The sequence below is a fragment of the Gekko japonicus genome, unplaced genomic scaffold (assembly GCF_001447785.1).
Source record: "Gekko japonicus isolate JY-2015 unplaced genomic scaffold, Gekko_japonicus_V1.1 scaffold2018, whole genome shotgun sequence".
NCBI lineage: Eukaryota > Metazoa > Chordata > Lepidosauria > Squamata > Gekkonidae > Gekko > Gekko japonicus.
Window position 1 is genome coordinate 327,385 of NW_015167112.1, and position 13,299 is coordinate 340,683.

The window sequence follows — 13,299 nt, forward strand, 5'->3', positions numbered from 1 at the left end:
GCTGAACAGTAAAGAAACATTCTATGTCATAAAACCAATATATATTTTAGATGGACTAGGTCAATATGGTCCACATGCCCAGAAGCAAAATATAGTACAGCCCTTCCTGGACTATACCATTTTAGGTAGAGAACGACATGATTGAATGCACCCTCACACCAATTGTTCCTCAACTAATAACAAATGTAAGGATTTGTTGAGATTTATATACGCAGTCCACCAAATGAAGAATGAGGTAGCACCAGGGGTCATTTTCTGCAGGAGTGCACAGGAGCGGAGCTCCGGCAGTAAAGAGCCAAGAGGGCAGGCACATGCAACAAGCCCCGCCCCATGCTCCCGTAAGTTACAGAGCCCCCCCATAGATAGCAATCCAAAACAGTCCAGTGGCAGCTTTAAGACCAAGTTTTATTCGGGTACAAGCTCTCCCTCCTTTGTGAGGGCAGATCTGTGTGGGGCCCCGCCCCCATAGCTAGCAATCCAAAACAGTTCAGTGGAGCCTGAGCGGTGGGTGTTGCCTTCTAACACAGTTCCGGTGATATCAGGGGGTGTGGCATGTGCAAATAAGTTATGCTAATAAGTTATGCTAATGAGCTCATGCACCTCTTTTTCTACGAAATGACCCCTGGGTAGCACAGTCAGAGAAGGGATGGGCACAAGCAGGAGCAGGGGACCTCTCAGAATCAGCCACAATTCCCCACCACTGCTCAACAGGACAGCAGGGGGGGGGGGAGTGAAGTGCACCATTAGGCATGATTGTCTAAGATTCACCCGCGACTCCATGTGGCTTAACTGCAATGTTTTGGATGAATCCTAGAGCATTGCACTAATGTGATTACCTCACTCCCAGTTTTGCATCAGAAGTGACATTGTATATTGACACAATGCTAAGTATCTTGTCGTTGTCCCCAGTTCTCCTGCTGGGGTGCCAGCTAGGGCTAGGGTTGCCAGCCCTCAGGTCTGGGTGGGGGTTTCCCTGCTTCTAGGGGCTTCAATATGCCCCTGGCCAGCTGGTCAGTGAGGAAACCCCAACCCAAGCCCCGCCCCCAAGTACGACCACTCACCCGGCCACCCTCTCCCTTCCCGCCTGCCCGATTTAAGAGGCTTCAGCTGATCGGCAGGGGCCATGTGGCCCGCTGATCAGCTGAAGGGCCCTTTAGATCTAGCAGGAGGAGAAGCAGAGGGGCGGTTGCAGGACGTATGCTTGGCTCGCAAAAAGGATCTTTTTTGGAGATTCGGGTTGTCTTAATTCTAATCCGTTGAGAACAAAGTCACAATTCGTCCCCTTCATTAATAATCCATCAGTTACCGTCTTTGAAAGACGTGTATTAGAAGACATTGAATATATAGAACAGAATAGATTTCCTGTTATGTATAATCTTATCTGTACACAAGTGGATCTTCTAAAAAAATTTTCACAAGATGCTTCAGTTATTTTTAAGGGTGCAGATAAAGGGGGTGGTATTGTCCTCTTGGACCGTCAAGATTACATCAATGAGATAACAAGGCAACTTAACGACTGCAATTTTTACCAACGGATCACATATGATCTGACTGATGAAGTTTCCAACATTATTAAAATTACTAGTTGAGAAGCTTTGGATTACATCACCCAGCAGACATCTTCATTCTTGATCAATCCACATCCACACGTTCCTCTTTGTTACGTTCTTCTGAAAATACACAAGCCTGGGATGCCACCTCCCGGACACCCTATTGTTTCAGGTTAAGTGGTTAAGACGCTGAACTGCAGGCTGTGGAAGGTCGGGTAGTTCAGCAGTTCGAGACCCGAGTGTGCTGCATGACGGAGTGAGCTCCCGTCCCTAGTTCCAGCTCCTGCCAACCTAGCAGTTCGAAAGCAAGACATTGCTAGTAGATAAATAGGTACCACTTCGGTGGGAAGGTAACAGCGTTCCGTGCGCCTTGGTGTTTAGTCATGCCGGCCACATGGCCACGGAAACGTCTTCGGACAGTGCTGGCTCTTCGGCTTGGAAACAGAGATGAGCACCGCAACCCTAGAGTCGGATTCGTCTGGCTTTCGAGCAAGGGAACCTTTACCTTTACCTTTTACCAATTCAATATTGGAACCATTATCTCAATATGTGGACTCCTTTTTACAAACTTTTGTAATACACTCTTACTTGCAGGACACGAAAGACTTTATTTCCAAAGTCGAAGGGCTTAAGGTTATCCATCTCAAGAGATTTAAAGGTCCCTCCAGCTGATTGGCGGTCCACATGATCCCCACCGATCAGCTGAAGCCCCTTTAAATCAGCCAGGAGGGGAGGGAGTGGGGTGGCCGAGTGGGTGGTCAGGTTTGGGGGCATTCACCCATTCACCCCTGGAATGCCTCCCAACCCCCCCCCCCGCCACCGGAGTGACAAGGGGACCTGGCAACCCCAGCTAGGGTTGATAACCCTAGCTGCATTTTATTTGTTGTATTAATTTTTAAAAAATATATATGGCGCACTGAGAAGTTCTCCTTCTTTTCAGGAGCTTCAGAAAGCATAGCCTCAGGCCTCACCTCATGTTTACTGGCTGGTCCAAGTCCCCAAAATACCACTAGGTGGTTACCTCATCATCAGCCCTAAGTCCTAGCTTCATGATGAATTCCTTGCTTGGTGCAGGTTACTGTTTTGACCCATTGCAAGTGATGCCCGAGTTCCTCCAGTGTTTCCTCTCTTAGAGATCCCCTCAGACAAGATGCCCATTGCTAAGGAGAAACTTCCAGAGATCTGTGTAATTACAGGCCCAGCAAGGTCTGCACAGATCAGGGTGCCTTCCTGTTAACTTCTGGCTTTGAATGGCCTTTAAGAAAGCCTTTTATGCAGCCTACATCCTGGAACTAGTTTACATACAAGTCAGAGAAGGGCACAGAAATAGTATTTTTGGAGCAAGATTTGCCTTAATTATGTCTGTTTAAAACCCGAAACCTGAATATGTGCTGAAATGATTCAAGGTGCAAATTAGTAAGCATTACTGCAGCACAGCCACCATTCATGTTAATAGAGCCCTTGGAGAAGCCCTGCTGAAATGAATGAAGGATGCCACAGTTCTGGCCCACAAAGAAGGGCTTTGTCATTGGTCTCAGTCAGAGGACAGCTCTGGTTGTACAAAGAGATATGGACATGGAGCTCCTTCAGTGTAATTACTTTATGCTTTGGAAATGGAAAACCAGAATAGATATAACTGAAATTTCTAAATGTGTCACAGAACTCGCATGCCCTCAAGGTCAAATCTACAAGCCATGTGGGAGAATGGAAAGACACACGTGCTATAATGGGTGAGTGATTTATTAAGGCCTTATATGCGTAAGTTGATTCAGCTCCCCCATGAGATTTATATCGGTACATATAAAGAGTTTGTCATTCTTGCCTATCCTGCATATGTTCATTTGGACCGATTTCACACAAGAGCCGCGCCGCAGTCGCACCTCCCTTTGCCCTGCTTCTATTGGTCAATTTCCCACTCAAAGCTGCGTGGCCGCATTTTGACCCGCGGCTTCGCCCAATTTTCCCCGCGGTTTTGTGATCCTCAAAAAACGGGATCACAAAACCGCGGGGAAAATCGGGCGAAGGTGTGGGTCAAAATGCGGCCGCGTGGCTTCGAGTGGGAAATTGACCGATAGAAGCGGGGCAAAGGGAGGCGCGACCACGGCACAGCTCTTGTGTGAAATCGGTCTTGGTTATTACTCTTGTGATCCTGGGATTCAGAGCTATATTGAATATTCACCCTCAAAAGTCCTTGAGATTTTTTTTAAAAAAATGTGCTTCAAAGTAATATGAAAAACACCCCTCGGCTTTTCAGCTGTTTTTCGCACCTGTTCACAAAGATTATTACTCGCTTCTCTCTTTATAGTAATTTCTGCAGTTAGGCTCAGTTCTGCTGATTGGCTGGGGCCAGAGTTATGTGATCGCAGCCAGTCAGCAACAATCATGTAATGAATGTGATGACATAATGGAACTGAATAACCAATCACATCACAAAGCCATTTTACCCCCAAAAGGCCTAATCAAGCTCTTGTCATACCAGAATGTACACTGCAATTAATATTTTGATGCATGATGTGGAAAGTATCCGAATGCACATTCAAGCAGGCATTCCAATGAGGCAAGGCAACTTCAGCACTCAGATGTACATTCTAACGCAAAACAAAATGCCTATGTGTTATATTGCTTCCTGTTTAGCCACACTAACCCATGGTGGTTTCATTGCTGCAGTGCAGCGTGACACAACAGGGTGTCCAGATGCTAAGGCAATGGGTTTGTGTACCTCTCTTCTCCACAAATAGCTTCATGTCCTTTACAGTAGCTCTCCAAAATGGACCGTTTTGAGGGATGCTAGAATGTTGGGTGCATTAAAAATCCAACAAAACAAAAATTCTGTTGTGAGTGTGTTCTGACCGTTTCATTGGAAGATGTTTCCAAATTTCACAACTGCTCTGGTTCAACTACACGATTGATTTTATGGGCGTTGAAAAGTACGCAAACGGAGAGTGATTTCAGCAAGCCTACTTTATTCTATCCGGAACAAGACGACTTGGGCTGGCTCGCAGGCCGGTTTATATCTCCCGAGAAACCGCCACCCAAAACACACCCCTACTTCCCTATAGGTTATTTACAGTGGCCGAGAGTCCCATAGGCTCTCGGCCGGGAACCTAGCCCCCTGATTGGAGCGGGCTAGGATCCGCATAGTCCATTGTCTCTTGAAGCGAAGCTCGGCATTTGTCTCTGGACTTGTCTGGACTGGATACATTACAGGCGTTCAGGATGAAGTTGTGATAGTCTTTTCCTAGACCAAAATAATAAAATTTGATGGTGAGATTGTGGCTAGGTTTTGTGTATAAATGCCACAAAATTACATAAGAATTGATGAAACAGGAAAACCAGCAAAGGAAACGGGAGGAATGGAAATGCTCACAATGAGTATGTATGAAAACAGAAAGAAATGAAAAAATGACACAATTGTAGTTACACTCTTGTATGGTCTATAGCACTAACTGAATTGTGGAACCCTTTACTCAGTGATAACTTGTACGCTGTTGCCATAATCCCACAGGAAAAGTGCTGTCAGCACCGATCCACCACAAGTTGACATCTCAGGAACACTTGCTGAAGGATGCTTCTGCCCCGAAGGAATGATTCAGTTGAATGACCATGACAGTATTTGTGTTTCTGCTTGTGGTAAGAAATGAAGGGTATTGTGAAGAATAAAGCTGGTCCAAATTGCCATGTGAAGGTGGACACTGCATCCTGCTTCTGCAGAAAACGTAGGTTGCATTGTGAGACAGTCAGGCTGTGGAAGGATGTAGACACAGCAAGGCGGGCAAAACTGGGGGAAGTATTTTTATTTTATTTATTTATTATTAACATTTTTTCCCCGCCCTCCCTGCAAACGGGCTCAGGGCGGCTTACACAGGGGCACAAGCTCATACATAAAAACAGTATAAAACAGTAAAACGATTAAATCACAACAAAGCCAGAATAAAGTGCTCCATACAAACAGGATGGTCTCCGAAGATGGTATCAGCCATTTAATTAGGGTGATATTGTCCTGTTGATGCACCAAAGCCAGTCCAGCAGTATCAGTGCCATGCAAAATTGTGGCAGTTCTCCCAGGGACCGCCCATAACCCCGTCGTTTTCTCCACCCTTGATGGTGGTAATAATGGTCGTGGTGGTCGTGGTGGCCCCTATATAAAAGCCTGGCGGAAGAGCTCCCTCTTGCAAGCTGTGCAGAACTGCATAAGGTCCCACAGGGCCCTGATCTTCTCCAGGAGCTCGTTCCACCAGGTGGGGGCCGCCACTGAGAAGGATCTGGCCCTGGTTGCAGCAAGCTTTGCCTCCCAGGGGCCTGGAATCACCAGGCGATGTTGTGTCCCCGACTGAAGTGCTCTTGGGGGTATATGTGGGGAAAGGTGGTCCCTCAGGTAAGTTGGACCCTGGCCATATTGCCAGGTCAGCCAAGTCATATTGACTATTACTTTGGATATCAAGTCTCACTGTATTTATTGGGGCTTATTCCCAAGTAAGTATGTTTGGGATTCCTGTATATGTCCCTTGAGAATCTGTATATGTGAGCACTGCTTTTGGCCTTAGCTTTCTCATACATACTATCCGGCAATCCTGGGACCCTAAGATATGATTACGGCCATGCTTTTGTAACTTCCTTTTTTGAAATTATGTTTCTAATATTCTAATCCTCTTATTCTGTAGGCTGCAAAAGACCGGATGGTCTATTAAAACAGGTAAGGACCAGAAATGCTGTGTTTTACAGGTGAATAGAATAACACATAAAACCTTTGAGCCCAGGGGCACCTTTAAGACCAACAAAGTTTTACTCAAGGTATAAGCTGTAGAAGTGTGCATGCACATGAAAGCTGATCCCTTGAATCCATTTAAATGCCCCTGCAAATCACTCCAGCTTGTAACGTTTCATGCAGGAATGGTTTATACATTTATTCCCAAACTTTTTGAAAGCTTCTAAGTCATTCTTGGATAGAATAACATGCATTAATGCCTGAAGTCCTACTAGAAATATGCGGGGGTTCATAAAAACCACGAAGGCTGCGGTCACAGGTGCCAGTTGAAGCGGAGGGAGAGTGAGGCTCTTTCCTCCAGAGGAATCTGACATGCAGTTGCAAAACCGCACCTCCTTTGGTAGCTGCAGGCGCAGCCCATCACTATGTGATCAGATGCAACTGCGGGTGAGTTGGGTTGTTGTTGTTGTTTTTGCTATTTGTTTCCCATGTGCATAAATGAGGAATCACACCTCCACCCTGAGGAGCCCCCTATGGAGTATGTGATGATGCACATACTGCGAAGGGGGAGGGGAATGGCACCAAGCCGGGATGGCCTGATCAGACCATCCCAATGGCATGAGAGCGTGCTTGCGCGATCAGACAGGAAAACCCGTCCGTGGCCTGTTGGAACCTGGACTTTCCTCTGTGTCTTTTAACGCTGCTTCTGCAGCGAAGCAGCATGGGTTGCCAAGGACTGCGGGATGCTTCCCAGATGTTGCTGTCTGATCACTCTCTGAAGAAGGAGGAGAAGAAGAAGAAGAAGAAGAAGAAGAAGAAGAAGAAGAAGAAGAAGAAGAAGAAGAAGAAGAAGAAGAAGAAGAAGAAGGAGGAGGAGGAGGAGGAGGAGAAGAAGGAGGAGAAGAAGAAGAAGAAGAAGAAGAAGAAGAAGAAGAAGAAGAAGAAGAAGAAGAAGAAGAAGAAGAAGAGAATGGATCTATACCCCACCCTTCACTTGGAGTCTCAGAGCGGCTTACAAACTCCTTTCCCCTCCCCTCCCCACAACAGACACCCTGTGAGGTGGGGCTGAGAGAGCTCTTGACAGAAACTGCTCTTTTTTTCAAGAACAGCTCTTGTCAGAACTACGGCTTGCCCAAGGTCATCCAGCCAGGTGCGAGGAGAAGAAGAGGAGGAGATTGGATTTAGACCCCACCCTTCACTTGGAGTCTCAGAGCGGCTTACAAACTCCTTTCCCTTCCCCTCCTCGCAACAGTGACGTGGGTGGGGCTGAGAGAACTCTGACAGAAACTGCTCTTTTTTCAAGAACAGCTCTTATCAGAACTACGGCTTGCCCAAGGTCACCCAGCCAGGTGCAAGTGGAGGAGTGGGGAATCAAACCCGGTTCTCCCAGATTAGAGTCCGCACACTTAACCACTACACCAAACTGGCATCAGGCATTCGTCGCACCTATGTCGGATCTAAAGGCGCATGTGATTGCAGCCTATTATTATTATTATTTTTTGCTATGAATTAGGTGCCAAGGTAGACAAGGGTTTGGCCACAAGTTGCTAAATATAGCAAGCACAACCTGACTCTAACTGTATCATTCCCAAATGTTACCTGCAGGAAACAAAGTTCCTAAGCATGCCAGAATCTGATTTAGATCGAACTTCCAACCTGACTCGTGGCTGGATATCATCTAGTTTTGCCCTCAGGGGATAGCTTTCTTGATACCTAATTTCTTCTTGGTAGGAATAATGTTGCAAATAAGATAATGATTGTAAAGCATTTCCAATTAAATAGGGGGCGGTCACAAGAGCGAGATAAAGTGGGGGGGGGAGCAAGGCTATTTCCTCCGGAGAAATTTGACCCGCAGTTGTGCGATCACACAGTCCTTGGAAGCTGTGGGCACAGCCCGCCACTGCGTGATCAGATGCAACCGCGGGTGAGTCGGGTTGGGGTTTTTTGCTGTTTGTTCCCCATGCGCTTACACGAGGAATCACATCTCCACACTGAGGTCTCCCAGTGGAGTTTGCAATGATGTGCATACTGAGAAGAGGGGAAAAACAATGGCACGGAGCCCGGATGGCCTGATCAGACCATTCCGACACTATGAGAACGCGCTGGAGCGATCAGACACGGGAAACTCCGTCCGTGGCCTGTTGCGACCCATTTACTACCGGATTTTCCCCGGTGTCTTTTTACTCCGCTTCTGCGGCGGAGCAAAACAGGTTGTGGATGGGTGCAGGGCGCTTCCCAGATGTTCGTGTCTGATTGGCCCGGCATTTGCGCCTATGGTGGGGCTAATTGTGCGTGTGATTGTGCCCATATTACTAATGATGTCAACAGGGTGACATTTAGTGATAATCTTGTGTGCTAAACTTATAATATAGAAAATTGTCCTTGGCTATAGACATTAGGGGGTGAAGGCTGTGACTGAAATTCCTTCCCAGAATTATTCAGTGAAGTACCCTGATTGATGATTATTATTTTTTTGCTTGATATATATGCAGCCAGGAGAAATATGGGAAAAAGATTGTCAGATCTGTACCTGCAGCAACAAAACACTGAACATCACTTGTTTACCCCACATTTGTGCAAAGTCCCCACCAATTACTTGCACAAAGGAAGGATTTGTACCTATAGTACGTCAACATTCAAAAGACCCCTGCTGTACAGAGACAGTGTGTGGTAAGTTTTCTCAATTGTAGAATAAAAACATACACATTTTAATAAGATGCTGAACTGCAGGCTGGAAGGTCAGTAGTTCAGCAGTTCAAGACCCGAGTGCCACAAGACGGAGTGAGCTCTCCACTCTGGTCCCAGCTCCTGCCAACCTAGCAGTTCGAAAGCAAGGAATTGCAAGTAGATGAATAGGTACCACTTCAGTGGGAAGGTAACAGCGTTCCGTGCGCCTCGGTGTCTAGTCATGCCAACCACATGACCACGGAAACGTCTTCGGACGGCACTGGCTCTTCAGCTTGGAAACGGAGATGAGCACTGCATCCCTAGAGTCAGCTTTCGAGCAAGGGAAACCTTTACCTTTATATGCAAAATACATGTAACCTTTTCTGTACTGTTTCTTTATGAATATGGAAGATGGATAATCCCAGATTTTATTCCCAGAAAATTTGGTACCAGTCTTTAATAAATAAAGATTTCCCATCTTCAAAAAAAAAATTGAATTCCCTTATTTTATCTATTTATTAATTTACAGAATGTGATGTAAAGTCTTGTACTATGCCCAAAAGGGAATGCAACCCAGGCTTCCAGTTAGTAACAGCAACTTCTGAAGGTGGATGTTGTTCTATTTATTCCTGTGGTGAGTACCAAGTTACCATAATTTTTTTTTAAATTGGAAACAGAATAGGAATAAGCAAATATTCCCTATTTCATTTAGTTTTATATTGGTTTATAATTTTGTCAAAGGTCGCCAATCTCTGTAATACACTGTGGATTTTGAAAATCCATCTTTGTTGTATATGCATGTTATATGGTTTTCATCCAGAGCATATACAGAATATATAAATACCATGTATATCACCCATACATATTATTGTGCATAATTTATGATGTTGATTTATTGACATATACTATTGGGAAAATGCACATATTATACAGAAGAAAGCTCAGTGTGAGAAAACAGAAAATGTTACAAAGAATCATGGTTTCGATTCATAATTTTGGACTGAAAGCACTAGAGACGAAAAATCAAAGTAGCCTTTAAAGTAGAATTTATTCACAGAATCCCAATATTTTGAGGAGAATGATATAGCCTATTGATTGTGATGATCTGACTAAAAATACTATTTGCCACCATGGTTCTTTCCAAAATCTGAATAGCAGAAAACCAAGAAGAAGAAAAATCTGTAAAACCATGTAATAGTAAACAAGAAGACGCCAACGTTTATAAATGTGTTCTTCTTTTATTTTACTTACAGTACCAAAAGGTGTATGTGTATCTAAAGGAACTGAATATCAGGTAAGGACTGCCACCCACTGCTAAGGCATGGCTTTAAGCATTCACTTGTCATTAGAGAAGATTCCCGATATGACAGCTTTCCATTTTTAAAAATCATCACCAAGTATATATCTCTCTGCAATCATATTGAAGTGTCTGGCCTTTATGATGCTGTTGGCAGCATTGTTCTAATTTATAGATTTTCTCCATTATACTTTGGCAGATTTAAATATTTCTGTTTTGGAAAATCCTTCTATAATACCCTGTTTTCCCGAAAATAAGACCTATCCCCAAAATAAGACCTAGCGGGATTTCTATGCCTTTGTGGTATAAGTCCTAGTGTGTCTTCTTGAGAAAAAATAAATATAAGACAGTGTCTTATTTTCGGGGAAACACGGTACTCTTGTGGGGGTGTTTTATTTAAGGTTCCCTGGGCGTTTAATAGCTAGAAGCCATTTACCTCTTGTGTCTCCTCCTGCTGTACAGACTAATGAAGCCGTGTGCATGAATATATATTTCTGGTTTAGTATAAATTTACTTGACAGAATTCCTCACTCTGCTTACCTCCTTTAAGCCTGGATCACTGGTACCTTTAAACTCTTGTGAGGAATGCATTTGTACTGAAACCAAGGATCCTGAGACCCAAATCAACCAAATTACGTGTACTCCAGTAAAGTGCTCCACAGAATGTCCACAGGTAAATACTCATTCTGCCTTCTGCCTTGCTCCGTTTCTTAGGCTCAAGTAATCTCTCGTTCTGTCCAGACCCTGTGCCATTGTATGGTCATGTTTATTAGAGCGTGGCTGCCCTCTCATTATAGTTGTTTGATTCTCCTGAGAATGTGGATCCAGAAAGGCATGGTGGGAGAAAGTTTCCTGAAGAGGTTTGTTCCACCATAGAGAAGTTGGGCTGATCCTGATCATTGGTATTTTGTTTTATTTACTCTGCCTTTTCCCATCAGGTCAGACCCAAAGCAGCTTACATAGTTCTTCTCCATTTTATCTTTACAACATTACTCATGTTTCCATTTCTTTCTCCTTTATTGTCCCCCCCCCCCAATTTTTTGTACTTATATGTTCATAGTGCATTCAGGGACAAGAGCAAAATTAGTAAGAGATATGAGACTAACATATACAGTGGGCAAAGCCAGTTTAAAATCCTGGGTTGAGGGGGGGTAAATCTGTGTAATCCACGTGCCTGTATCATACCTTATAGGTAACAGGAGTTAATTTATAACTGGGATCTCTAAGCAAGAAGGGAGGAGGTAAAGGAAGAGTATATGTGAGCGTCCAACAAATCAGTCTTGTACAATTTACTGTCAGTCACAAATGAGGCCTAAATGCAGCTAGTGTTAAACAGTATGCTGCATTTGGTTCAAGTTATTAAGCTTCATCTCAGGATACATACCTTCAGAGGAATAGAAGATAGAATTCTGTGGATTAATATGGCTACCTGAACATGAGAGCCTCCAGTCCAGTTGTCAGTACACAATCCAAAACCAGGAAACTAGAAACGAGAATCAGTGTGTCCAGTATCTACAAGCCTCATTTATAGACCTGTGATACACACTGGCCGAATCTGCATCTAGCATTTCTCCGCTGTCTTACCAAACCCACACTGGAACAGAAATTCCCATCTACATTGCATGCCACTTTCACTTTGATTGATTGTCGAATTTTATAGCAGCATCCAAACTGCATGCTGCTTTCACTTCCTTTGATCTCTGGTTTTATGGTGGCTGTTGGCATAGACTTATGGCAGTTTTATGGCCATTTGGGGGTGACTCTGCAGTCAGTACGGTGTTGGCCTGGGTATTTGAATGTGGTTTTGAGCTGCATCTTTTTTCTGTTCCAGTGTGAGTTTGGTACAACAACGGAACAAATACTAGATGCAGATTGGGCCACCGATAATGTGAGAAAAGGCTGTGACTTAGCCAGCAAGGACTGGTACTCTTTGTCACTAATCCTGCCCTCTAAATCCATTGAAGTTCTTGTCAGAACTTGTATTGAGATCTGGTAAATGTTAAAGATTCCCAGTATTCAGCACACACAGACCGATTTCACACAAGAGCACAGCTCTTGTGTGAAATCAGTCACAGTCTTCAGTGCAGTAATTATCCCTGTATTTAGGGAATTCTCTTCAATCCTTGAACCCTGATATCAACGGAGCACACTGCACTGAGTCAGTACCAGATGCTACATTCAATAAAAAGCGCATTACTTACCACGGCCAATTGCATCAACCGAATGGTTTGCTGCGGATACAAAGCTCCTTCACTTGCGGTCCAAGATGGCAAAGGCAGGAAGGCAAAAATACCATACAGACATAACTGGGGGGGAAACAGGCCACAGCTTTTATTGAATACTGCAGAAGGAATACTGACACAGCATGGGGATGGATCCAGCATTGGGCAACCCACCTGCTACCCGATATAACCCCATTCCCCCAGCCTGGCAATCCCCGGGATGCTACATGGGCAGCAGCCGCTGTGTGGCTCCCTTGCTACCTGTTGGTGAGAGACAGCCGACAGCCCTCACCTGGGTGTGTGGCTGAATATGGCTCCACCATCAGGACCCCCTGCGGTAGTTCCCAAAACGGGGGAGGTGGGCACGCAGGCACAGCCTCCCACCCAATTGGATCCATCCCAATGCCCAAACCTCCCACCAAAGCTGTGACAAAATGCAGTGAAAACAACCAAGTAAACCAAACACAAACCCATAGCAACTCAAACCCAGGGAGGCTGGGGAAGGGAGCCTGAAAGTAACTAAGGGGGAATGCTTCATGGCAACTGGCCAGATAGGTAGGGGGTGGGCTGGAACAGAAGCCCCAAGCTCTCGGACTGCCTCCCAGAGTTCCACCCCTCCAGCCAGCCCACAGGAGAGCTGGCTGGCCAGCCAGGGCTTGAAAGGCCACTAAGCTGGCTGGCCAGCCAGGGCTTGAAAGGTTCCCACCCCCTCCATGCTCCTGAAGCAGGCTCGGAGCTGAGGTCACTGCTGTAGGTAAAGGTAAAGGTAAAGGTTCCCTTGCTCGAAAGCCAGTCGAATCCGACTCTAGGGTTGCGGTGCTCATCTCCGTTTCAAAGCCGAAGAGCCAGCGCTGTCCG

At 45.2% G+C, this 13,299-nt stretch overlaps 1 protein-coding gene across 1 annotated transcript in view; it reads left to right on the forward strand.

Moving 5' to 3' along the window:
• LOC107111907 (mucin-5B-like) overlaps positions 1 to 13,299 on the forward strand; it is a gene marked incomplete at its 3' end in the record, with an annotated part of 105,586 nt that overhangs the window by 88,597 nt on the left and 3,690 nt on the right. Inside the window, 7 exon segments of the mRNA XM_015412953.1 lie at positions 3,211 to 3,280; positions 5,056 to 5,180; positions 6,212 to 6,243; positions 8,748 to 8,925; positions 9,452 to 9,556; positions 10,176 to 10,216; positions 10,770 to 10,892. Of these exon segments, the coding sequence (XP_015268439.1) occupies positions 3,211 to 3,280; positions 5,056 to 5,180; positions 6,212 to 6,243; positions 8,748 to 8,925; positions 9,452 to 9,556; positions 10,176 to 10,216; positions 10,770 to 10,892 (674 nt within the window).